The 25241-nt window shown below is 45.0% G+C and overlaps 1 protein-coding gene across 10 annotated transcripts in view; it reads right to left on the reverse strand.

Annotated features, from left to right (window-relative positions):
• Positions 1 to 25241, reverse strand: part of FGFR3 (fibroblast growth factor receptor 3) — a 52351-nt gene that overhangs the window by 12581 nt on the left and 14529 nt on the right. For 6 of the 10 annotated variants that reach the window (XM_015285877.4, XM_015285876.4, XM_015285879.4 and 3 more), the window contains 6 exons: positions 23201 to 23464; positions 18492 to 18545; positions 13362 to 13531; positions 8553 to 8676; positions 7869 to 8059; positions 3859 to 4009 (listed from right to left, as the gene is read on the reverse strand). In XM_015285877.4, coding sequence (XP_015141363.1) covers positions 3859 to 4009; positions 7869 to 8059; positions 8553 to 8676; positions 13362 to 13531; positions 18492 to 18545; positions 23201 to 23464 — 954 coding nt within the window. Of the gene's footprint in view, positions 1 to 2631; positions 2777 to 3858; positions 4010 to 7868; positions 8060 to 8552; positions 8677 to 13361; positions 13532 to 18491; positions 18546 to 23200; positions 23465 to 25241 lie in introns of all 10 variants that reach the window. The other 4 variants (XM_015285882.4, XM_015285881.4, NM_205509.3 and 1 more) reach the window with 2 other exon arrangements.

Here is a 25241-nt window from a genome sequence, read left to right on the forward strand (position 1 = left end):
TGGGGCCAGCACTGCCTGCCCGCAACCACACACACAGCACAAAGAATGTGGGGAGGACCTGCTGACCCACGCAAACTTTCTGACTGACTCCTGTGAGGTGACCCTCCTAGGCCAGTGGTTTTCCACATGCAGCTGCAGCTAAAATATTCATTTGGTTTGCCTTTTCCTGAGATACTTTTGCTGTCTTTTGATGTAATGCTGTAGAGCCTTCAGCCCACAGGTTGAAAACCACTGCTCTAGACTGAAGGCACCTTCATGCGTCTGTCCCTCTGAACCACATCTTGCTTTCTCCACACATCCGAACCATGTTATGGGGTGCCTTGGATGTGCAAGGATTGCAGGATGGGTGTTTGCTGCCTTTTGCTGATCTGGCCCCTCTGGTGAGTGCATCTGGACCTCATGTGATGATCTCCATCAGATCAGTGCCTGCTCTGAAGGACCAAAGGGCTCAAAGGGCACCCAGGGGTAGTGCACCACAAAAGGAAAAAGTCTCACAGCAGTTATCTATGTAATTATTTTGTGAAAATTCAGTTCTGTTGGAGGGTATGGCTTAGAGAGGTGGCTGAGCCAGGAGGGCGATGGCACGAGCCCATCAGCAGTGGCTGGTCAACTTCCACCAACATATTTTTGGGACCAGCAAAGCTCAGCTGCAATTCTCAACTTGTTCCCTTCAGGGCAGGCACTTTGCTCATATCAGGACAGAGGAAGGGCCACAATGGAACCAGTCTTCTGTTCCCCTAAAGGTGGATCAGCATCAGAGGAGCAGTCAGCAATGGAAAACTTTACAATGAAGTCATGCCAGCAGCATGCTTAGCTTGCTAATGTCTCATTTAAATCCATGCTTTTCAGTCAGTGGGAGCTTTTCCACCTGCAGCAGCAGGCTCCAAATCAGGTCTTTGATGTCCAGGATGCACATGGAGAAATAGCCATGGGTGACCATGGGGGCTGCACCAGCACATGTGTACCCATGTGCCAGACAGCGATCTCTTCCTATGGGGAAGGGTTTCCAGATCTCTTGGGATCACAGCATCTCTCCTCCATTTCCTCCCTTAGAGAGGGCAGCGGTTCACAAGCACAGGTTCCCCAGGAGAGCTGGATCCTGCTCCTCCTTTAGTGTGGAGGGCAGTGCTTTGGAGCCTGCTGCTGCACGGATGGCTGTTCTTCTCCATGGCTGACTTCATTATAAAGTTCAGGTGATTTTCTTCCTTCCCATTTTAATTTGCTTAAATAGGAGGCGTGGGTTCATGCATTTTAAAAGCAATCTAATGGTTGAATGAGGCAGGATGAGGAGATTCTAAAATAACAGAGATATTAGTGCTCTAACCAAATTAAGTGATATCTCATCCAGTGGATGGCAGAAGCAGAAACAGGATCAGATCAGCTATTTTGAAGCTGGCAAATGAACAGAGAAAAGACCAGCAGATCCTACCTGCAGAGGGTCAGGTATGGAGGAAACCCTCTTGAAGCCCAGGAAAAGTATTCAAGACGAAATCACCCACACAGATAAAGTCAAGATTAGAGATGCCAAAGTTCCTGGTTGTTAAACACATCCCAAGACAGAATGTGTTTGTGAGATAGACACAAGTGTGGTCTACAACTGGGTGAGCCAAACTGGGGGGTATAGGATTTTGGGTGCCTTTTCAGTAAAGACCTACTGAACATACTCCAGGGCTGTCGCTGCAGCCTTTGCAAGGCACAGCACCCACTTAGTTTCCACATTAACACTGCTGGTGCTTTCCTGGGCTGCCCCCATAGCTAGAGGCAGATCCTGCAGGTGAAGGCACAGCCTTGAACCCCTTTTGAAGGCAGACCTCTCCTGTTGCATATTCTGTGCTGACTTCATTGTCAGTGAGAGCTTTGCACACGAATCACAAAACTGAGGTCACTCTGGCCTCAGATTTCAAGTCTACAACAGCTTTCATCATTTTCAGCTGTGGCACTTAGTGCCCTGGGAGCCAGGGCTCCTGGGCTCTGACCATGGATGACTTTGATGGACCTCCTGCTTGAGATCACTGTCTGGGCCTCCTCATCCATGAAGCAGAAATAACGCCAGAGGAGGGGACAGGTGTTCTCATACCAACCAGCTGCGCATCTGATTTTAGGTTGAGATATGAGGTTGAACAGAAAGGTTTCTCCATAAAATGATCCACTGTATGTGCAGGGTTTAGATGCTCTGGACCATCCGAAATGGAGTCTCCTTCTCCCACTGAGTACACTGGCACCATATGAAGCCAAAGTGTCTATTTTGGTACCTAACGACAGCCTCCTAATGCAGAGGCTGTGAGCACCTCTGGGTTACCGCCATCTAAGAAGATATACACCATTCTGTATCATTATTCCAGTAACAATTTAAATCCTGGGATGAAATGACTGGACTAGATGATCTTACAGTTGGACCAGCTGATTTTAGTGTCCTTTTCCAACCGCAATGACTCTGTGATTCTATGAAATGCAAAATCTGTCAGCTGTGAGTATGCAACAGGGGTCTTCTGTTGTGCCAATTTACCACTGGCACAGCAAATCACAGAGGGGGCCCTCCTTGGATAACATGTCTGCAGGAACCTGGCATCTCTAAAGCAAATGTCAGAGCACCCTGGAGACGGAAGGAGAGGCCAGCACAGAAGGAAATACCTGGTAGCACCGTCAGCCAAGCAGAGTGATGTGAGAACCCAATAGAATTCCCTGCGAGACAAGTATATTCCCCAGCATCCTCAAAAGTAACATTTCGCAAGTACAGAATCTCTAGCTCCTTATCCGTTGTGTTAACACCTGCCGTCTACAGGGGAAAAAAAACACACACATATAGAAAGAGGGAGAACAAGAGAATAAGCCACATTCCCAGCAAGTGTGAGGACACCACAGGCAAATTTCAAAAGCAGATTAAAGTGTTTTTTGTTGTTGATGTTGCTTTTCTATTGGCCCATCTTCCAGATATATTCATTCATTCCCCTCTGCAACCTGCAGTCAAAGGCAAAAAAGTTCCCTTCACCAGGTTCTTACTCTGTCCCACTAAAGAAGCATGCAAGCAAAAGCATCCAAATGAAAAATTGCCCCCACAATATGACTGACTTTGGTTAGTAGGGTGAGTACAGGGTGGGAGAGAGAGAAAGTAATGGGAAAAGATGGAACGAAACGAGACAGGAGGGGAGAGATGGTGGGGAAAGACTCAAGTGCTGATCGGATGAACATACAAACGTTGAGTTCATTGAAGAATATTGCATTCTTCTTCTTTTTTTTTTTTTTTTTTTTGAATGATTTTCAGAATGAGCATTTCAAACCCATCATCCAGCTTCTGATACCACAGTATCATTGATCACAAGAAGGTGTCAGACCCTCCAGGGGTGCAGGGGCTGGAGTCACACCAGAGAGCTCACCACGCCGTGCTGCTCTCTGCTTAGCGTGTTTGCTTAATGTGTTTGCTTGTACAAGCCAACGTATGACTTATTTCCCAATTACTTCTCCAAGGGACAGAAGCGAGTCCATAATGACTACATCAGTTTTGGAGGCAAAAACCTTGCAACAGCTTGGTTTTCCAGAGCGCTGAACGTCACAGGTCATTAGCATGCAGTTCTGTTATCAGCACTCAATTGAAAGGAAGGGAAAGGAATAAAAGCATGAAGGATTGATAGCAAAATTTGACAGTCATTTTATTGTGGGAATTTTTCCATGGCAATTGCTGTATAGGCGTTACATTCTTGTAAAAAAAAAAAAAAATAGCGAGAAAATAAGATAAAGCCATTCATCGTCAGTTGACAGGGTGTAATACAAAATGAATAGTAATTTTAATCACTAGCTTCTTAAAATGTTATAGCTCATTCTTGCAGTTGCCAGGGCCTTGGGACAGAGTCTGTGGTTTACCTGGTTTTGGTTTGCGAATGTGGAGCCAAAATGGCTTTTCGGCTATGCCTACGAAATTGTTGGCTCTACACAGATATTCTCCTTCATCTTGTTCTGTCACATTGAACAGATTTAGGTTAGCATCGGCTTCAGCGTTTTTACTGATCCAAGACTGCAGGAATAGACAGAAACCTGAACTTCAGTAAACCAAACAATACCTCAATCGAACCTACATTAGCTAGGATTGACTGTTCAAGCCTATTTTCCTTCTGGCTGTAGCAACATCCCCACAACACCCTGCGGTGAACAACCTACCCAGGACCTGGGCAAAGAAGAGAAACCCCAAACCACACACAGGTCACCCTCCTGCCCTTCGCTGGTGTTCCTGCTGCTGGAACATGCCATTTCTTCCCAAAAACAGAACAGTTTCCCACCTCTCCATATGACAGTGAAGACCCTACAGCAGTTCCTTAATAACTCTGCAGACGGGAGCACCAGAGAAAGGGCTTAAGCAGAGATTTGTGTTTGCAACTCAGCTCGGCAAATACTGTTTCAATTATCAGATTCCAAAATAGAATTTGGAAACAAAATATAAGCAGTGGCGGTCTGAAACTCGCTGCTGACTTTGCCTTTCAGAAATTAGCTGTAATTTTTTCCACTGCTTATAGGAGCCTCTTCTTTACTAAATAAAGTGGCGCACATAAATCGAGCAAGCTTCGGACTGTTAAGCAGGGTTTTATTTCTCTTCTTTCAAGCTGCCACAACTGCACATCAGTTTGTTCCTAAACAGTTGTTTGTATTTTGCTCGAAAATAAGCAACTATTTTGGGTGGCCTCAGTAGTAGCTTGGGGAAAGTCTAGAAAAGTATCAGCCTCAGTCCTGGAAATGAAAATAAACCGATTGCATTTCTCAGTTTTGTTCTCATGCTCTCCAGCCCCACCTCAGTGCTTTCCATTTTCAGGGCCTGATCCTGCCAATGTGGCTCTCAGCCCATTAAAATCAGTGGGGCTGACGGATCTCATAGGTTATTGGAAACCAAACCCAGAGATGGCATCAATATGGAGCTGTTGTGCCCATGCCTGATGGCAAACACCGCTGGGTTTGACCCGATCTCATCTCTCAGGTTCACATGCTGCAAGGTCTGTCTGTCCTGACCAGTGGGGAAATGTGCCTGCCTGCTGTTGCTGCCTTGTTTATAATTAAACCAGGCATGTTTCAGTGCAGAATGTGCAATTTAGCCTTTGACAAAGCCTGGGCGCTGTGCTGCCAGCCTCCCTCTGAAATTGGAATGCATTTAGTGTTCTTCTGCAAAGAACAAGGCCTTGCCTTTGATCACAAACGAGCCCTGGCTTTCAGGAACTGGCGCAGGTGATGGCTTGGTTTTGTTGAGCTGCTTGAAAAATGGGCTGAAAGTACAGCATTTAATTTATCCAGCTGGTCTGGGGTGGGTTTTGTCCTTGATTAGATTTATGGGGAAATTTCATGTGCTGGGCACCTCTCCTTGCTTTGATGGAGACTGAGATATTCCTCCTATACAAACTGCCCCACAGCAGTTCCAGTAAATCTCCCAAAAGCAGGAGGGAAGGGCAGGCTGATAAAAAAAGCCTTATCTCCCTGCAGGCACCATACTGCTGGGCAGTGGGGGGCCCTTTCTCAAGAAGCTGTGGTCAGAAGGGCCACTACCAGGACCCTGCAAGCATGGCCAGGATCACAGAATCATAGAATGGCTAAGGTTGGAGGAGACCTTAAAGATCATCCAGCTCCAACCTCCTGCCCTGGGCTGGCTGCCCCCACTGCATCAGGCTGCCCAGGGTCCATCCAACCCGGCCTTGAGTACCTCCACGGATGGGGCACCCACAGCTCTCTGGGCAGCCTGTGCCAGGGCCTCACCACCCTCTGAGTAAAGAATTTCTTCCTAACATCTAGCCTAAATCTCCCCTCTTTTTGTTTAAAGACATTAAAGAGGATCCTGACTCAAAGCAACAGCGCTGCATGACATAAGGTCAACAAGTCTGTGCAGCCAAAGGACTGGCCTGAAGATGACAGCAAGATCATCTTTCGTTCTGAAAAGCATAAGCACATACACCCAAAAAAACAGAAAAGAATCCCTGCAAAGCTGGGCCTGCTGCAGCTCTGTGGAGGCCCAGGACTGGCACACAAAAGATGCATCCCAAAATGGAAATGCTCCGTGCCCCAGCGCTGATGCCGGCATTAACGCAATTCAAAGCATTCCTGATTAACCAGAAGTAGTAAATAGACGTGTGCTGGTCCTATTCAGCAAAAATAAAACCAAACAAAACTTCTGCTTTTAAACGCCTGCCTGTGCTCCCCTTCGAGGAATGCGTCCGCAGAAGGGGAGGTATTTGGCAATTCTAATTACCTAGCCACCCCGGTGCCGCTCCAACGTAACTTTAAAATGCTATTTATACGGACTATTTATATGTCCTTTGCCACAGCAAAATGGGAGCCTGTGCCTGTGACACAAGGCACTGTTCGCAGCGGCTCCGCCAACTTCCAAAAGGTACCACTTTATCCCATGGGGACCACACACGGAGCTCGGAGACTATGCGAGATGGCATGTGACACAGGCAGCTATTCAGAGCGTGGTGCCGGGCTGTGAAACCAGGGGGAAATTCAAATATGCATAATTCAAACACATTTGGAGACGCAGACAGAAAATAAGAAGTTTTATCAACTCGCGAGAAGCGCCTGCTGCCAATCCTGAGGAGCTGTCTCCAGCCATTTCTTCCAACCAATCTGTTATTTCAATCTGTGTAATTATTTCCAGGGTCTCTGGCTTTTATTATCATGCATCTGGCTGAGTTACAGTTTTGTAGATGCTGTCTGATAAGTTTGTTTTAAGAAAAAAAAAAAACCACAACAAAACTTCATACGAAGAGAAAGAAGGGTGTGTGCAGCAGGATGTGCATGGGGGATGTCCATGAGGACAGCCTCAGCTCTAAGTTGCAGGGACAGAATAACTGGATTTGGCACTATTCTAATACACACAAGCACAGGATGCCTTCAATTATCAAACAAAAAGAGGGGGAGGGGGGCTTAGAAGTCCAATGTTTTTTTTCCCTACTTTTATATCTGCACTGGTTCAGGAGAAACCAGACCTGCTGGCTTTGTTCTGCCTGCAACCTGGAAACTCCCTTTCTAGAAAGCATTTGCAAAGTGGAGTTTTACTAAGTGAGTTTTTGCTCAATAAAATATAGGCTTTCCTGAGCATGGATAGCAGCACGGCTCACAAATGTTCGTGGCTGGAACAAGGCTCTCTTGGCTCTCAGGTGCTGGGAGCTGAGCATTATTTAGTACATGTGCACTGCAGTGTACTTACTTGGAAAGTGAAAGAATGTGTTTTACTTGGGAGCCTTTCATTTTAATAAGCCCTGAAAATACCTCCATTGAAGCAGTAAAAAAGGGTTATTTTTCCAATTTTAGGTCAAATGCAATCTGACAGCTTCCCTTTTATAATGCTGCATTTCTCACAGTTGCCTCAGCCCTTGCAACTACTTTGCTTATCTGTGCCACTACAGTAGTTGTGTTATCTCTGGCAAACAGAAGAGTCTGGAACATTGACATTAGGACATTTTTGCTGTACCCCCTCCAAAAGCAGAGTATTCCACTGCACAGGCTTAAAGGAAAGAACAATCCCAACAGTGGTCCTTGGCTTATTCTCATTATTTTTTCTCATAGACACGAAACAATCATATAAAATGAAACCCGGAGCTCACAAAAATCTTATTTAAATAATAAACACCCTTCTAGGAACCGTGGTATTGAGCATATTCTGTCAAGAGCTTCTGGTTCTCACTGCACTGCTAGTCTAGGCCTTATTTATGAACATGTCTATAAAATTTTATGGCTTCCATTGACGGCAAGAACCTTTACTCAGTGCTAATCTCTTTTGCCACAAGACGGTGGGCTTCTCTGAGAAGTAACCCCCCAACGTAGCTGGTCCCTCTAACACTGAGACCAAAGCAGAGGAAGGGATGCCCTGAGGGTAAAAAGAAGGAGCGAGCACCAACCTTCAGCACTGTGACATAGGGTGTCCCATCAGGTCCATACTTGCTGCCGTTGACTTCTACGTGTTTCAGCCACTGGATATGGGGCTGGGCATCGCTGTAGACCTTGCAGTGAAATTCCACATTGCTCCCGACCACCACAGTCTGATTGGCAGGGAGTCCTGCTTGTAGGATTGGTCGGTGGGGTGACCGTTCTGAAAAATGTAGGAGAGGAAAATGTGAATTCATCCATTCTCCTTCCAGCAAGGACTCCTCTCTGCATCCTTCAGTGCTCACGATGGAAAGAGACAGCGCTGCTCAGTGGTAGCAGCTCACAGTGATCTGGCAGGAGCTGTTCCAGATGAGGAATCTCCTTGCTTTCCAGCAGAAAGGGTGCAGACTGGGAGCGTCATCCCAGGTGTCCTGCCCACCTCACCAGCCAGTGCTCCTCAAGCCAAACAAGGAGGAACCACAAGGAAGAGAATAGAAATCTCAGCCCCGCTCACACCTTTCCTTCTCTGGCCCTTCTCGAGGCCTGCTGCTTAATTTATTCATCACAAGCTGAAACTGAATTGCTGGTCAAAAGGAGGCTTCCTCTCGGCTCCACTTATTTGGGAAAGAAACCAAGCTCCTGCTTCCTGCATCCTATCATACACCTGTTCAGCATCACCACAGATCAGCTGCCGAGGGAAAACAGTGAAATCTTACCTAAAACATCAAGCTGGTATGTGTGCCTAATATTGCCATATTTGTTCTCCACAACACAGGTGTAGTTTCCTCGATCTGATGGCACAACGCTCTCCATCACCAAGCTCCACTGCTGGTGTCGCAACTGGAAGAAGAAATGAAACCATCAGTTCCATGGTCAAGTGTGATCATCACCAGACCCTACAACTCAGTGAGCAATCAGTGAACTTCTGCATGAATGGACCCCAGAGCCAGCCTGAACATCACAGGTACCCATTTCAAGGACCACTGAAAGCTTACTTTGAAAAGAAAGTAAGATCAGTGCATAAACAGTCCTATGCAGTGTAACACTCTGAGATTACAATGGGGGCCTGTAGATGCTTTCACAGTAACAACAGCAATGAAACCTGCTGCGTGCTGCACTGGATGTGGCACCTCCATTAGAATAATGAGTTTGGAAGGCATCCATTGAGATAGTTCAGATGTGAATCACAGAATTATAGAATCATAGAATGGCCTGGGTTGAAATGGACTACAATGACCATCTAGTTTTGATGTGCTTGTCCCCTTTGCCAGACCACTCAGGTCCAGAGACTCCATCAGTTCAACACACTGCATTCTTGTCTGCAGAATTTTACCAATTGCTACATAACTCATAAAGATAACCAAGAGCAATAAAGCTCATAATTCCCACCCTAACATATTTTGAATGTCTATGCTATGGGGACAGCATGGCTGTCAGAACAGAAATGGCTGACAACTGAGTTAGCCCCCAACATTTTCTGTCTAGAACTGAGGAGAAAACATGCTCAGCCTCACGTCTGGTCAGCCCTTCTCATTCTGCACTAAGCCTTCATTCTAGTTGTTTTTTCTGAATGTGATTTATGTCCAGAGTTACTGGCTGTTCAGCAGCAGGAAAGGAAAGCACAACCCATGTCTCCAGTCTGACCCACTGCCCTGCACTCCTGGATAGAATGCTTGTTTCTAACAAGTGCAGAGGAAATAATGGACATGAAAAGTAAATCTTGAATTAATACAGAAAGCAATCAACATAAACAAAGATGACTTCAAGATGCACAGCATACAAAAGCTCTCCAAATCTCTGAATATTCATTTGATGCCTTCTGCCACTCTGATCAGGACATTTAACCTCATTAAACATTGTGGAGGTGACTCCAAGGACACAGAAGCTGGAGATTACAATAATGGTGAGCTACAGAATGTCAAAGGCTCATGGAAAAAACAAGGATGTAATTGCTCCCGGAGTTTCCTTGCTGAAGCAGGTGAACTCAAATATGAAGCTATTTAACCTCCTTTGCTACATATAAATTGCATCCACATGCTTTCCTTTAAAGGGCCAAGTTGCCCTTTAAAGACAATTAAAGACAGAATTTCAGAAAGAAAAGGTTTGGAGTCATGTGACCGAACAGTTTGAACAGCTTGGTTAGCAAAAAGCTATTCTGACAAAGCCCCATGCTTTCTACATGTCTACGTTCCTGGGAATAGCAGTGCTGAGAATCCTACTTTTCAGAAGTGTGAATATAAGATTTCATTTCAGCATTGGTCAGGCTGGATGGGGCTCTGAGCGACATGATCTAGCTGTAGATATCCCCATTTGTTGCAGGGGAGTTGGACTAGATGACTTTTATGGGTTCCTTCCAAATTGAACAGTTCTATGGTTCTATATATGTAGCAGGAGGCCACGGCTATAGTCTTCAGAGGAGCCATGGTTGTTGCAGATATCTGACTGTACCTGCTGTCCACCCACAATGGCACATACAGAGCTAAATGCAGAACTAACATTTCACCTTCTGTAAAGCAACATCCCACTTGGTTCATCTCTAACAGCGCTGCAATTACTACAGGGCAACAAGAGCTGCAAGAGCTGAACCCCAAGTTCACATCTGAACGTGCCAAACTATCAAGAAAGTTTGAATGCAAATTTGTGGCTGCTTAGTAGCTTACGTCCGTACTGGTTTGTCTCTTAGTTGTATCTAAAGACTTCTTTTAATCCACTCTTCAGCACTACATTTGCCTATGGAATCCCAAGGAACTACTCCAAGGAACTGGGACTCCAGACACCTGGCTAACTCCCTAGTCTAAAATGTATTATAGAATCAGGTCCAAATCAGGTCTTTTACTTAGCATGTCTTGTACTTACTTTCAAGGATCTTCTTACCACTGGGTTTGTGACAGAGACTTTGGACTGTGAACAAAGATCTGAACCTGGGGGCACAAACTCTGGGAGAAAACTCTTCTAGAAGCAATAGTGCTTTTTTAAGGTCTAGATGTAATGGATAATAAAAAGGGATGTTCCCAACTTAGGATGGTTGCTGTACTTGATAAAACACTAGAAACATGACATGATTTAGTGCAGCTATTAATCAAGTTGGTGAGATACTAGAAATCCCTCTGGTTTATTTGGTGCTGTCATTCTTGGCTTCTTGTGAAACAAACATTTGCAGATACACTTGGAAACTCAGTGAGTGTTTGCCAGACTGGTATGCAAGTCAGTGTGATGGTCTGGGGAAGGGATAATCTCCTACCTCCCCTCCCCCTGGATCTTTCCTTCTAGGGTCATTTAACACACATAGGCTTACAATACTAGAGATTCCAACAAGGATTTAATCATTAATGCTCTTTGGGAAATTTCATATGATAAGTCATATGAATTTTTTCCTCTATCAGTTAAGGATGAACTGTAAGAAGCCCAGTTTGACCCAGGTTTCATGTTTTCAACACTTGCCCTTCTCTCTTACAGAATTTACAGAGGGCTCTGACAATCACACAGGATCCAAACGCCATTTGCGAGAGGTAGAAGTGGAACAGTGGTCAACTTCCAACTGCTGGCTGCAGACCTTTCACAATCAATGTTTAAATTCTCCCGCACGTTGAGAACAAATGAAAAAAACTCCCAGCTCAAAGATTTCTGGGTTAAGACCGGATCTTGAGATGAAGCGAGCCAACCAAACTCCGCCAGATCTGGATATTGCCCATTGTTTTCAAGCTGCCTAATCCTGTTACGAAGCTAAGTTGTAACAGGGAATTTAAATCTTAAATACATGAGATATTGAGCAGGTTTTCAACCTCTTCTTCTGGTTCAAATCTCAGCTGATATCTATCAGTATATTTATATTGGATGAGATTTACATCAGACTACTTACAGCTAACCGTGGCTCGAGAGCAAAAGCAAGCAAATATGAGAAGGAAAATTACAGAGAGAGGAAGATGTCTTTATATCATGAAAAGGACAAGGAACTATAGCTAGACAGAAAGCTTAAACCAATCTTGCTGTAATTGGCCTGACATTGCCTTCAACAGCTCTTTAAGCACTGGCTTGTTGCTGGAAGGTGCCCCTAGAGAAACAAAGCATAGCGATGCCAAAGACTCACTACCGTGTTGCAGAAGATGAAATGTGTCAATTTAAACTCAAGGATAGATTAAAACCACTGGGAAGCGGGTAGGGGAATTGCTTTCAGCTTTACATTTTATTCTGCAAGCATAATTTAGTGCAGCTGATGTCACACAGTTTTGTAAAAAGCCGTTTAAACAGCACACGCAAGCCTGAAAACACTTCATGATGATCCTTACAGGGCACAATTAGTAAAAGATGCTTGTGCTTCATAAATGTTTTCTGCTGTAGACTGCTTACAGACAGGAGTTGCTTCCCCACATCTTCGCTTTCCTTACATTTTCAGATCTAAAACCGAGCGTGCCCTGAGCCTCATCCAGGCTGGAACGGGGACAGGGCTGAGGAGGGACCTTCAAAGGCTTTACTGAAATGACCACAATGGGCTCTTTCAGGAATGGGCCTGAGCTAACAGGAAAGAAACAGTCCGAAAACGGTGGGGAGGGAATGCTTTTTCAAATCCTTTTCTGGTTTCTGGAGCCGTGCATGCTCTGCATGCCGAGCCCCTTTCAGAGGGTTACAGATGTGGTAGGCATCAGCATAGAGCTATTTAAGGTACTGGTGAAGGTGCCTCCTGAAAAATCCCCTTCTTTCCTCAGAACTAGCTCAAGGATGCCAGGGCTGGTGGAGCACAAGCTGAAAATAATTGCTCAGAGTCTGATATTGTTATATGCAGCTATTGCCAGCTGTACTCTTCCTAAATATGTCTCGACTGTGACCTTCAGGGGACAAAGAAATAACAGAAAAATTGTAGCAGCTGATTTTCTAGTTATAATCCTGTTATTTGTCATGTACAATAGCATAGAAACTTCTGGATAATTCACTTGAGTGCTCTGGGTTTTGGTGTGCACTCAAGCCAGAGTATTTTCCAGAACACTGTGTGGCAGAAAGGAAAGAAGAAGGAAGGAACCAAGTAGCAGATTTCTATTACTGTGGATACAGGGGGATCCAACACTTGATCACGGGTCAATGATTTATACCACACCAATATGAATGACCACCAGCACAGCTGTCCAGCCCTTTGGTGAGGTCCTTCCCACACCTCCAACCACGGCACAGTCATTTCTCCTTGGAAAATGGAAGTAGCTACAGCTTGGTCATGCACAGTGTACTGGGATAATCTCCATAAAAAAGGACGGAAGCTTCTACCATCCACAATGCACCCAATACACTCATCCTTTTTTTACCTAATCCATGAATAGCCAATGTAAACAAACTCACGGGCAACTAGTCTTAAATCCCAATGGACAGCAACCCTATCTAACACTTCCATGTTGAGCAGTTGCAAGGACTGCCAGAAACACCTCTTTTCCAGCACAGCTGGCATCATGCTCTTCCATGTACCAACGTTCATCACAGCAAAACACCGTTTCCTACAGTCCGTAGAAAACCTCTGATAGAGACCCAAACCGAGGCCTTACCTTGATGCCCCCGATCCTGTGCTCTCCCTTGAATTCTTTGCCATTCTTCAGCCAGTAAATGGTGGGAGTTGGGTTTCCACCTGCTGGACATCGGAAGCGAACGGTGTTGGCGGCAGGAACTGCCAGCAGCTTCTTCTCCATCTTATCTGGCCGGGTCCAGAAGGGGACACCTGAGGAAAGAGAAGACACGATGAGAAAGCCCATTTATGCAGCAGAGGATATCAGCTGCTGAGCAGATGCATTTGAGAGGCTTTGGCATGTGCGGAGTGACAGTTAAATTGCTACCTGCTGCAGTTAAGATAAATGACACAGAAATGCTTTACAGCTAAATGACTCTTATATACGTAGACAGGGTGTTTGCATTTTAGGTTTGTGATGAAAGGTTCATGACCAGGTTCTTGTCTCGGTAATGCTGGTATAAATCTAGAGTAGCTGCTTTTAAATCAACAGGGAGAGAGCTATCAGAGTGAGGATCTGGCCTCTGTGTGTAAAAAGATACAGATGCACCACTGGGACAATAGTAGCCAAGAAGCATGAACAGCAGAAAGATGTTGGAGCCGTAAAAAGGAAGAGCAGGAGTGCAGAGAAAAAGAACTAGCTGAGTGCTTTGGGAGGTTTTGCTTCTCGGTGAGCACAAATGTAGCGCAGCCTCCTTAAGGGAAGGAGAGGGAAAGAAGCCAGTGCCAAACTGGTTTATCACGTTTATGTTCAGAAAGTTCAAGTGATTTTAGTTTTAAAGATTCATGTTACCTTTGAACAGGGAAAAGTTTTAAAATACCAGTGTTAGCATGAGATACTTTTATAATCTGCCTAAAGTACAGCAATGTTTCTTGGCACCGTTACAGACATTACATATTAACTCCAAATTAGGGCACCAGCGGCAGCAAACTTATAACACAGGAAAGAAAGACAGAAAGAAAGAAAGAGAAAGCTTTAAAACCAAACTTTCATTTCTGCTTAAGGAAGCAGTGCAGAGCTGAGCTTGCTGTCTTTCCCTGAAGGACAAGGCACCTTCAGCCAAGGCCAAATGGAGATGGGCGTACATGGTGCTTGCTTTGCAAAATAGCAAAGAAACACCACCTCAGTGAAGACCTCCTTCACGACAAGGGTGTGCAAGGCCTTCTCTCTCACTTCAAGCTGCTCTGAGATACACTCGAGCTCTTCACCTTCTCAGGAGCTCCGCAGTGCAGTAGGCCCTGATGTGTTTGGCTCCATCCTGTACCGACTCCAGGTAAGCCCTCCCGCCTTGAACTAGACGAAAAATGCATGACAAACATTGCTCATACATCACTGCACTCTGCATTCCCAGGAATGAACAAGGATTAGGGATTTTGAAAGCCTTTGACAAACATGACTGAAAGAAGCAGACCTGACCAACACCAGAGCCTCCCAGTGGATTCCACTCATTGAATCACAGAATCGTTTGAGTTGGAAGGGACCCTTAAAGGTCACCCAGGCCAACTCCCCTGCAATGAACAGGGATGCCTACAGTTAGATCAGGGTGCCCAGAACCTCGTCTAGCTTCAGCTCCAGGGATGCTTCAGGCAGGCTCATATAGCTCAGCTCCGACAGGCACCATTCCAGCACCTGTTGATTCACTCCATGTAGCCTGGTTTCCCTTTGGCATCTGGGTGCATTGCTCCTGTATCTTATCTGCTTTCACATAGCTGAGGCCAGGCTGCTGGACATTGGTGCCCTGGTAGCGGCACAGCCTTGCCAGGGGCGAAAATTCAGTATTAAGGGCTTTCATTTGCCCTCAGACCGCCTCACACAACATGAACCCCATCAGTCGCCTACATGCATCAAAGGAATGTGGGCACAGGGACAGACTCGTCCCTGTCCTTCTTCCTATTATTTTTCAGTGAAACACTTCCTTTTGGCAGTGCACCCTGACTTCCTGGGGACTTTAAACACACAGTAGGTTCAGGGAGAGGCCAGGCACTGATGAAGACATCCCCATGCACTGCTGCAGAGAAGAGCAGCTCTAAAAGCTCTTCCAGGCATCGGACTCAATGATCCTTATGGGTTCCTTCCAACTCATATTACTCTATGATTCTATAACCTGCTGCTCACTGTTTTACTGAGCATCCAGGGATTGTCTCCAAATGGGCTCCGGTCATTAGACATGGCTTCTTCCCCAAGTGCATCTCTGCCATTTGGGTCATCTCCCATGTGATTTGGGGCTCGCAGGGCTCAGCACCCCCAGATTAACAGACCAATCAGGGCACAGCACATGTCAAGCTGGAACTGGCAAGAAGTGCCAAGGCATTCAGAACGGTGCCTTTGTTCTTGCTCTCAGGAGCAGCAAACAAAACATCAGCACTTGGTCTACTGTGCCCCAAGAGTCCTTTCATCACAGCCTTTTAAAGGGGGTGAAAATTTTAACTCTTCTTTTCACACAAAGCTTGCAAAGTTCCACAGAGCTTTGGGAGTGAGAAAGAATGGAAGACACAAAAAAAAAAATTTTTTTTTGAGCTGCTTGCTCTGAATTAATGACAAGCAATGATTCTGCATGCGCAGGTGTGAAAAAAGGGACCCGCAAAGACTGTTGCCAGCCCTTTCCCATCATCGAGCACTAAGCCCGCCGGTCCGTTTTGTTTGTCAGACACTGGCCACCCATCCACCTGGAATGACCAATTAAAAAACTGAGAGCAGTACTTGGAATAATTAATACAGCCGAGCGCTCATTTAGCAATTAGGAGCAGCCACAAAATTTTGCAGCAGACAGAATCAACCCTAATTGTGTAATTTCCCCAGCTGACGCCTCTGAGTACACAGCCAGATTTAATTGGAGATTATAGGGGCTCTTTGAAGGTGCTGGGGCTACGCAGCGGGGGCTCCAAACAAACAGATACAGAGGGATAGGGAGCACTGGGGCAGAAGAGCACTGTGTGAAAATGGAGCTTGCTTTTTTGTTCCACGGCCAGGAAAAACAGCTGTAAAGAACAGAGGTACTGGGAAGCCTCTTTTTTCCAAAGGCAGATCACAGTTTGTGACCAGGCTGCAACAAACGGGACAATATGAAGTTGTTGAGCTTCCTCTTTCCTCCCTTTGGTTGCCTGTCTCTAAGGGATGCTGTCTCCATGCTCTCCAAGATGCACCAAATACTTATTTCCTTTAGGTGGAATTTCCTTTCACCACCCTGGCTTTGGTAATTCCAGCCTGAATTTCAGCAATCTAGGCTGTAATCTTCAAAATCAATGAGACTGGCTTCAAACTCATGACACTATTTTAAGATCAGCTCTCCAAGCCCCTCTCTATAAACACGAGGGTAAGACACTCTTGAATAATGGGAAAGAGCCAGAAAATATACACAGTGTTACATGAGAATGGGATATACTATTACTCAGTGACGTGCAAAATAGGCAGCACACAGTAAGTCAGTCCTGGACACGTTATCTCTCTCTGCATAAGAATAACTCTTGGTTATATCATGCTTTTGCATGAAAGGCATTTTTTTGCCCTCACTCCTCTAACTCCTGACCATGGTGATGTCTGATGGCCAGGCAAGAGCTCATACACATCATTAGAGTACTTTTTGCCTCAGGAGATGAAGGACGTGGGACTTTGGGACATGGCACTGGTGACAGCCACATGCCCCCCTGCTTGGGATGACCCAGCAGCCTCTGTCCCCACTGAGATGTCCCAAAGGTGGCGGTGGTGCTGGGGTTAACACACAGCTCCCCAGATTCAAAAGAAGATTTGTCAGTGTTAACTGGAGGGTCTGACATTAAACAAAGCAACATAAAGCACATTCTCGTCACTTCACAACACGAGGCTTCACCCCTCTGGTATGTTAAGTTAATCAACAGTTTTTTAAAGCAAAAGAGAATCCAACTTTTTATAGCGAGACCTTTAAGCAAAGCCAGTGGTTACCTTTGGATCTAAAAAAAGAGACTGTCTCGAAGTCAAGAAGACCCAGAACACAGGCTATAAATACATGTGGCGAAATGCGTGTTTTCCCTTTTGGTGAAGAGAAACGTGTCTTTCTGTACCATAAAACAGCTCATGTTTTGTGATACCTGCTGCTAAGAGGTGGAGTTTACTACAAATCACATTAAAAAAGCACCGAGTGATGTACTCTACTCATCAGAAGCTGCTCTGCAGAGGGGCAAACCCTGAGCAAAGCTGCCCCTTCCCACAACTCCAATGGGCTTCAGTTGGCATCAGGAGCGCCGAGCACCTCTGCAAAGGTGCTCTTCAACTCACAGCATCCAGCCCCCCTAATTAAAGGCTATCAGAAAACCACTAACTGCTGCTGATGGGCTGCCTGGCACTGTACCTCACAATTACTGTCCACACGCTGCACGACACAGCAGCACAAATTTATTACAGTGGGAGACCTGTTTTAAAGAGTCCTCCATGTCCAATGCTGTGGGCACGAGAAATTTTCCAGTCATGCTGAACTTCTGCCAACATACATAGCTGATTTGGAGTTCAAATGCAAGACATTTATTTATTAAAAACACATAAGCACAGGCAGCTCGCTTTTCAGAAATATAAAAAGCATAATAAAACACAACACTAATGCCTGTGAAGCATGTAATGATCCTGATTAATGATACTGCACTTAGAGAAACAAGCTCTGTGACTGAATGAGGGTTAGTGTGGAAGCACTGTGGTTCTCTTCTGGGGCTCCCTTCCCCATACAAGTTAAAGAAAATCCAAAGGGGCTTTGCTTACAGCTCCTGCTTATGGCAGTAGTAAATTTGGTGCTTGGCTAGTGTCGATTTTATTCTCTGAGCTGCGTCTGCCTCCAGCTGAGATGCTCATTAGGACCAAAGTTAAACACGACAAAAAGAAAGCAGGCCGAGGTTTGCGATGTGTAACTGCAAGGTGTAACTTCAGCATAGTAAAAAAACATGATGACAGAATGAGTTACTCTGGAATTGACATGCAAGGAGAACTGATAACCCAAGCTTGAGTCAATCTCACAGAACTGAGTGGCCAAAAAAGTCAAGCTACACCACTCTGGCAGCTACTTCTAAATTGCTGGTGCCAGGACCCAAGCATTTGTGCTCCTGTCCTAAGGACACCCGTTTCAACATGGATGGAGGCAAATGTCTGAGCCACGTGGCAGCCACATCTCTGTTGGAAAGAAACTCTCTGTATCCTGGAGAAACAAATTACCTGTATCCTCTGACTCATCGTCATCATCTTCATCATCACCTGACGAAGGGGAATCTAGGAGGAGAAGGAGAAAGACATGAAGCAGAAAGAGGACAGCACATGGAGATGAGGCTGGATGAGGCTGCGGATGCCACAGTGGGCTCCAGTGAGTGGGCACTTGGGTGGCATGTGGGTGATGTTCCCTTTCCTGCAGCTCAACCACTCTGGGGTGGGCAGCCAGGAGCTTTCCAAAAGGAGAGGAGTGACGCAAGTTTGCCAGTGCTCTGCCACCATAGAGCACGGGTCGGTGCCAACTACTTTTCGATGTGCAAAGAGCTCTTCTCCTAAACACAAAGGCAGTTCCAAAAGAGGAGGTTTCTTTTTGCAGAACAAGCTCTCCCAGCTTTTTTTCCCCTAGCATTCACTCTTAGAGACTTTTTGTTTCACCGAGTCTCAAAACGACAGGTCAGCATTTCCAACTCACTTTGTGCTCTTTTAACTCAATACAACGCTGCTGCATCCTCCCGTGTTAACTCCTTGCTAAACGACTCAACTAAAGCTTTTAAAACTTCCCCTTGAAATCGAACCTCTCTCTAGACAGACATTTTGATGGCTGCTCCGTGAAACAGCCCCTTTCGCTTATATTCCTTCTGTAGATAAACCTTGAGGCTGTAACTGAATCCAGGTTAGCAGGTGGGAATTTTCCATCAGTGTATCTCTAAAACTTTCTGTATTCATTCTCTAAATGTGATCTAACATCTCACCTTCTCCAGGCTGTGCACAATGAAGCTTCAGTCTGTAGATGTGTATCCCATGATAAAACAGCAGCTTAGTGTTTGATTCAGTTTACACTATTTAGCACAATTCAGCATCTGGAAGATTTATTGTCTTCTGACTTTATATAATCTCCAGGAATTTCTTTTTTAAATAAAGGCAAAGCGCTAACAATGCAACAGCATTTATATTCTGAGACAGAGGTAAAAGCACTTGGCACGAAACAGCAGCAAACAGGAAACTTTATGAGTGTTTAACGTGTGCCAGGACAGCAAAGCACTGATTCAGGCCGACCCGGGCAGAGCTTCTCCCTTCCACAATCCACTGCATCTTGGTTGGAGAACTGGACGCCCTTCTCCAAGCGTTAAAAAAGCAGGGAAGTAAAAAAACAGAAGGAGGGGGAAAGGTAATTATTAATATCACTTCTCTGCAGAATCTGGAGGGAATTTCCAAATGTATTCACCGCATATTAGAGCAATAAGCCAGGAATCATCTCCCTCCATCAGCACACGGCTGCGCATCGTGCGCTGCACCTTCTCCTTGGCTCAGTCCCTGGCCCCGCAGCACGTACCCAACTGCATACTGCAGCTGAGGTCCTGCTGGCAGCAGCACCAGGGAAATGCCATGGGGCTTGCTGAGAGTGAAGTGTCTGTTGAGGCGTTTTGGCTGAACCAGCAGGTTTATTCAAGTCCTGGCAAAGGCAGAAGCCCTGCCAAACACCCACCAACACTGGATGAACGAGTACGTTCTCAGCCCTGCGCTCCGCGATTTGGTTACCTGTATATTAATGTGCCATTGAAGTTTTCTTCTGGTTTCAAATGAACCAATCAGAACCAAAACAGCAGAATCAATCTTTAAATCAATTCAAAATGAGATCAAAGGAGAGAATCACAGAATCATAGAATATCCCGAGTTGGAAGAGACTCATAAGAATCACAGAGTCCAACTCCATGCTCCTTGATTTTGGCCTTGCTTGTGCTTCACATGAGGGCTTTGCAGGGAAGCTGCAGCCTGGTTTTTAACACAAAATATCCCATGCTCAGAGCTACACTCCTATTCAGGTTACTAAAAGTCGCCTTCTTCAATAAGTGACTAAAAATCTATAAGCTATTTGTTAATCATTTACAAAAGCTGTATTCCCTCCCAAAAGACAACCAGTATTGGCATCTTTAGGAACTGCTGGATGTTATTCCAGAAGGGCTCTATTTATGAGCAAGAAGGAATTTTGTCTTGGGAACCTTGAAAGATCTTTTTGCTGCTCGTTGCAGGGGTGCTGCTTGGCCACTAAGTCCCAAGGGAGCGTACAAAATGGCTGCAGAAACAGAGCCTCTGTCAACAGGAGATCAGTTTGGGCATGCAGCCCCTCTTTGTGATCCACACCATGCACTCATGTTTTAAGAGGGCACTACGTTTCATCTTGTAAACCCAAAGCAATCAAGCCCATGTCTGTCAATGGAGGAGTTCTGAAGAAATCAAACCCCGTTACTTATTAGACTAGTTCTCACTGTGCAGTAGCAGCTTCTATCTCCTCAGGTACAGGCTGCTTCCTAATGCCAACACCTGCTCTGTGCAGCCCATCCTTCACCACCACACTCCGTCCCCATCACAAACCCCAGAAGGGTTTGCAGAGTGCGCTCTGCAAGTCCGCTGCCCCGCCAGGATCTGCAAGCAGCTCACAAAAAAAGGGGCTTAAGTGCCTACTGGCCATTTTCAGCATTACACCTTGTCAGCCCAGCCTGCTTTTGCTCACTTCGGAGCACAGATTGGAGCGACTCCAGTTCATTAGTACAGATTTAATCCAGTTTAACACAGAGTACACCTCCAGTCCCAAACATCAGATAACCACATAAACACCCAAGCAGGTATCCAAGCTCATCACTGGAGTTACTTTCACAAAGTGGGAATGCAAACCACAGATCTCAGATAATGGTCTCCTCTCTGCAGCGGAACACAGAGCAATCAATAATAATTACAAAGAAATATCTGCACGCACGAGAGGCGCCACTATTGCCACATACAGCAGGGCTTCAAAGCTCGAAAGGAGCGCTGCTGACAGCTACAACAAGACTCCCACACTGCCAGCACTTCGATGGTAATGACAGCGAGCTAATAGAACCAAAGACTCCTAATGCTGTCAGAAAGCAGGTTCAGGTTACTCGCTTGTTCTTAAGCTGTTATTAGCTATTATTAGCGAAGAGGAAAAACACAGGGGCTTAAACTTTTAAAAAGCAGAGGATTATGAGCCCTTCCACTATTAAAAACAATTTCTCACTTTACAAACTTTTGGGGCTGGCAGCTGTTTCATTTGAATGTGGAACCAGCTGCCCTCTTCTGCCTCCCTGCTGCCCCTTGAACTCCAAAGCATTTTAATGTCACTTAAAAAAAAAGAGAGAGTAACGTTTCTAACAACCTGCAGTTCCTTGGGTAGTCCCAGTAATCGTACCTAGTTAAAGAAAGCCTTTCAAGGGCCAAATACTTCTTCAACCATTTAATTGATATGACCTTGAAGCGTTCACAGCACTCTCCGGTAACATTCAATGAAAAGCAGATGTTGGTGAAGGCTTGCTGAAACGGGCTTTTATTCTCACGATGGTCTGATACTCTCACACAAATCCTACTTCTGGCAGGAAAAATAACTTTATGGAGCGGACGCGATTTGCTATCACAGACACCTCTGTGTTCAGTTTTCATAGAATAAGATTCATTAAGGTTGGAAAAGACCTCTAAGATGATCTAGTCCAACCATCCACCTACCATCAATACCGCCCACCAACCATGTCCCTAAGTACTGCATCTCCACCTTTCTTGAACCAAGGACAGTGACTCCACCACCTCCCTGGGCAGCCTGTTCCAGTGCTCGACCACTCTTTCAGAGACAACATTTTTCCTAATATCCAACATGAATCTCCCTTGGCACAATCTGAAGCCATTCCCTCTCATCCTACCTCTGGCTACCCGGGGAAAAGAGGCTGATTCCCACTTTGCCATAGCCTTTTCAAATAGAGCTTGGTGCTGTTTGAGGGAAATCAGCTTTCCGAGGCAAGAACCTATGGGTAAGGAAAGTTTTCAGAACCCTAAATCCACGAGAGGTTAACCCTTATGAAAATTCAGGCCTTGAATCTGTGTGACCAGAAGGCTTTCTATCAGCTCACGATGATGAGCACTGTACCAATGCAGTAGGCTGAAATCAAGACGATCTTAGCATTATTTGTTTGTTATCTGGAAATAATAGATTTTTTGGCACCTTCTGTAGAGCGATCCAGGCTTGTACACAGCTTGTAGCTGTTCTGTCCTATTCTTCTCATCGTGGAAAATACAGACACGCAAACAACAGCAAGTGCTTTGCTAAGGCACCACTTGTCTGTAATACGTGGTTAGCAGTAAGTTCCTCTGATGAAGCGCATATTCTACATATACACAGTTTGCAGATGAGCTACTTTTGAAACAAACCAGTCATTTGTGACAACTGGGATGGAAGAAGGAGATAGTCTTTAAGGTCCCTTCCAACCTAAGCTATTCCACAAGCCACTCGAAAATATGGAAACAGTTTTAGCAATCTCCAGCTTTTACGTCCAATTTTGCCAATGATTTGCCACGTAAAGTAAAAAAAGTCATTTAACCTCTCTGAGCCACTGCTCACTCACTCACACTTCAAAGGCACACGTAGTATTGCATCTGTGTGAGTGTTAACGGGGATCGGGGGCTTAATCTGACCAGCACTGTTTCCAAGTCTCTCTCAATCTCAACACGAAGGTTTTAACACTTGGTGCTAACACACAAGCATACTCTGATTTTTTTTGTTTCTTCAGAATGATTACTGCCAGGGCTTGCTGGGGAGGCACAGACCGACCAAGAAGGGACAAAAACATGCAGATCACCAGCTGCGCTGAACAAGTGAAGGGCCAAAAATACACACACAAAAAATACCAGCAAATCAACTCTATTTCTGCACGTACCTGTCACTCTGACTGTAAAGTTTCCCAGGACCTCGTTGGAATGCCTTGGCTTGCAACTGTACAGCCCCGAATCGTCATATGACACATTGATTATCTTCAACAGTTTTTGTCCAATATGAGTTCTGTTGGAAGGTGCAATCCCAATACCATCTTTAAACCAGAAAACTGACACAGAAGAGCTCTGGGTGTTACAGGAAAGTTCAATGGTATCTCCACTTCCAAACACCAACTCTTCCAGAAAGGCGGTCTCGCTCCTCAAGTATTCTGCAAAGGGAAAAAGAGAGGGAAATGAGTAAATAAAAGCATGTGTCAGAGAATGGAAGAGTATTTTAAATAGTATCTTGTATTTGCTCTACAGATGCTTCCATGTGTGCAGAAGGCTCTCACACTAGCGATGACAGCAAATCCTGTCATGGGCTGCACAATTCTGTTCTACAGTAGAGCAGTAACAAAAGGAAAGGCCTGAGCACAGAAGGCTTCCCACAAAGGAACACGGGGCATGATGGTTTGACAGTCCTCAGACTCGTTCTGCAGTGATGTATAAACTCACTTCAGACACCCAGTGGTTTCTTCCTCCTTTACATCGTTTTGAAAAAGACGACTCAGTCCTCCATAGCTGCCCTCAACCCAGTTGTTCCAACAGCATGAGAACCATTGCCTTGTCTATGCCAGCCAACATTTTCTCATTACGTGTCTTGTGTTTCTTCCAGCTTACACCAGCTCTGAGACATTATTCTCTGCCAGGCGTAAGTCTTGGTTTTGTACACTATGGGATCCTAATTCATAGCAAAGATTCTCCGGTGCTATGATTATATAATGAACAAACAAGTAATGCAAAACAAATCTATTCCCATGATCCAAACTCAGGTGGCCCGATTTTACTTCTGATAATAATCAGATATGAACAGAGATCTTAATTTTGCTGCTCACATATATGCATAGATTAGAATTTAACTGTGAAACCAATGTGATTACAGCAACTCAGAGCACCTGAGAATGCTGCTCTGATGATGAATTGTCTTCAAGTTGTTCTTCTGCTAGTAAGCCAAAGAATTGGAGGAGGTAATTAAAGAAAAATGTACTGCTTTTCACCCCTTGCCATGCAACTTTTCATTCTTGTGGAACTTAAAAAATATAAAAATGCTTCAGTCAGTAGTCTTACGTGGTGAAACTGATGGATTCTAAGGGCCTGAAAATGTGGTATTTCATGGGAGGTATCATCCCACAGTAGGCAAAGCCCACACACATTGGGGTCACAAAGCACCTTTCCCTTATACTCTGGCAGCAATTCCAACTCAAATATTTCTGGGTTTGGCCAGAATGCTGTGGTGTTCATATAGACAAGGGTTTCTTTTCTTTTTTTTCTTTTTTTAATTATTTTTTTATTATTTTTAATGAAAAGATTTTCCCTGAACGCATATGCTATTAGTAAAAAAAAAAAAAAACAACAAAAGGAAGGAGCATCAGCATCTCTCCTTTCAGAGCAGCTCCTGCTGCAGTCTGTGCTTGCCTGTGGTCTGTCTCTTCCCATCAAGGAGCAACTTGGGACAATATGGTTGAGAAGAAGAAACTTGCAGCAGCAGGTAAAGAAGCATTTTCTGTTTCAGCTGCTAATTTCAGGATATAGCCTTCCCTCTCTGTACTCAATTCTCAATGGCATCAACTCATTCTCAACGGCACCAACTTTGGCTTTAGATTAAAAGTCCCTCATACAGCTTTGCACGCAGTGGGTGCTAGGTGCTCATCTTTGTTGACTCTAATGGAAGCAGTTGCTAGTTTAACCTACTGGAAAACAAACCCCATGCAGCTGAACCATTCCTCCATACAACATGCACACTTTTACCTGACCTTTGGTAACTTGTGTATTTTGGCTTTTGTACCCTAAACCTACCAACAGGAACAAGCCTAGACTGAACACAAACCAAATGAGGCGGTTTAGTCATTTAAAAGGAAGTCACTGTTTTCTTAAAGTGATAACGAATCTGTCTTAATGACAATGCAGTAACGCAGTTTTATAAAACATCGCAAAGGGATACCAAAA

The sequence above is a fragment of the Gallus gallus genome, chromosome 4, assembly GCF_016699485.2.
Source record: "Gallus gallus isolate bGalGal1 chromosome 4, bGalGal1.mat.broiler.GRCg7b, whole genome shotgun sequence".
NCBI classification, from domain to species: Eukaryota; Metazoa; Chordata; class Aves; order Galliformes; family Phasianidae; genus Gallus; species Gallus gallus.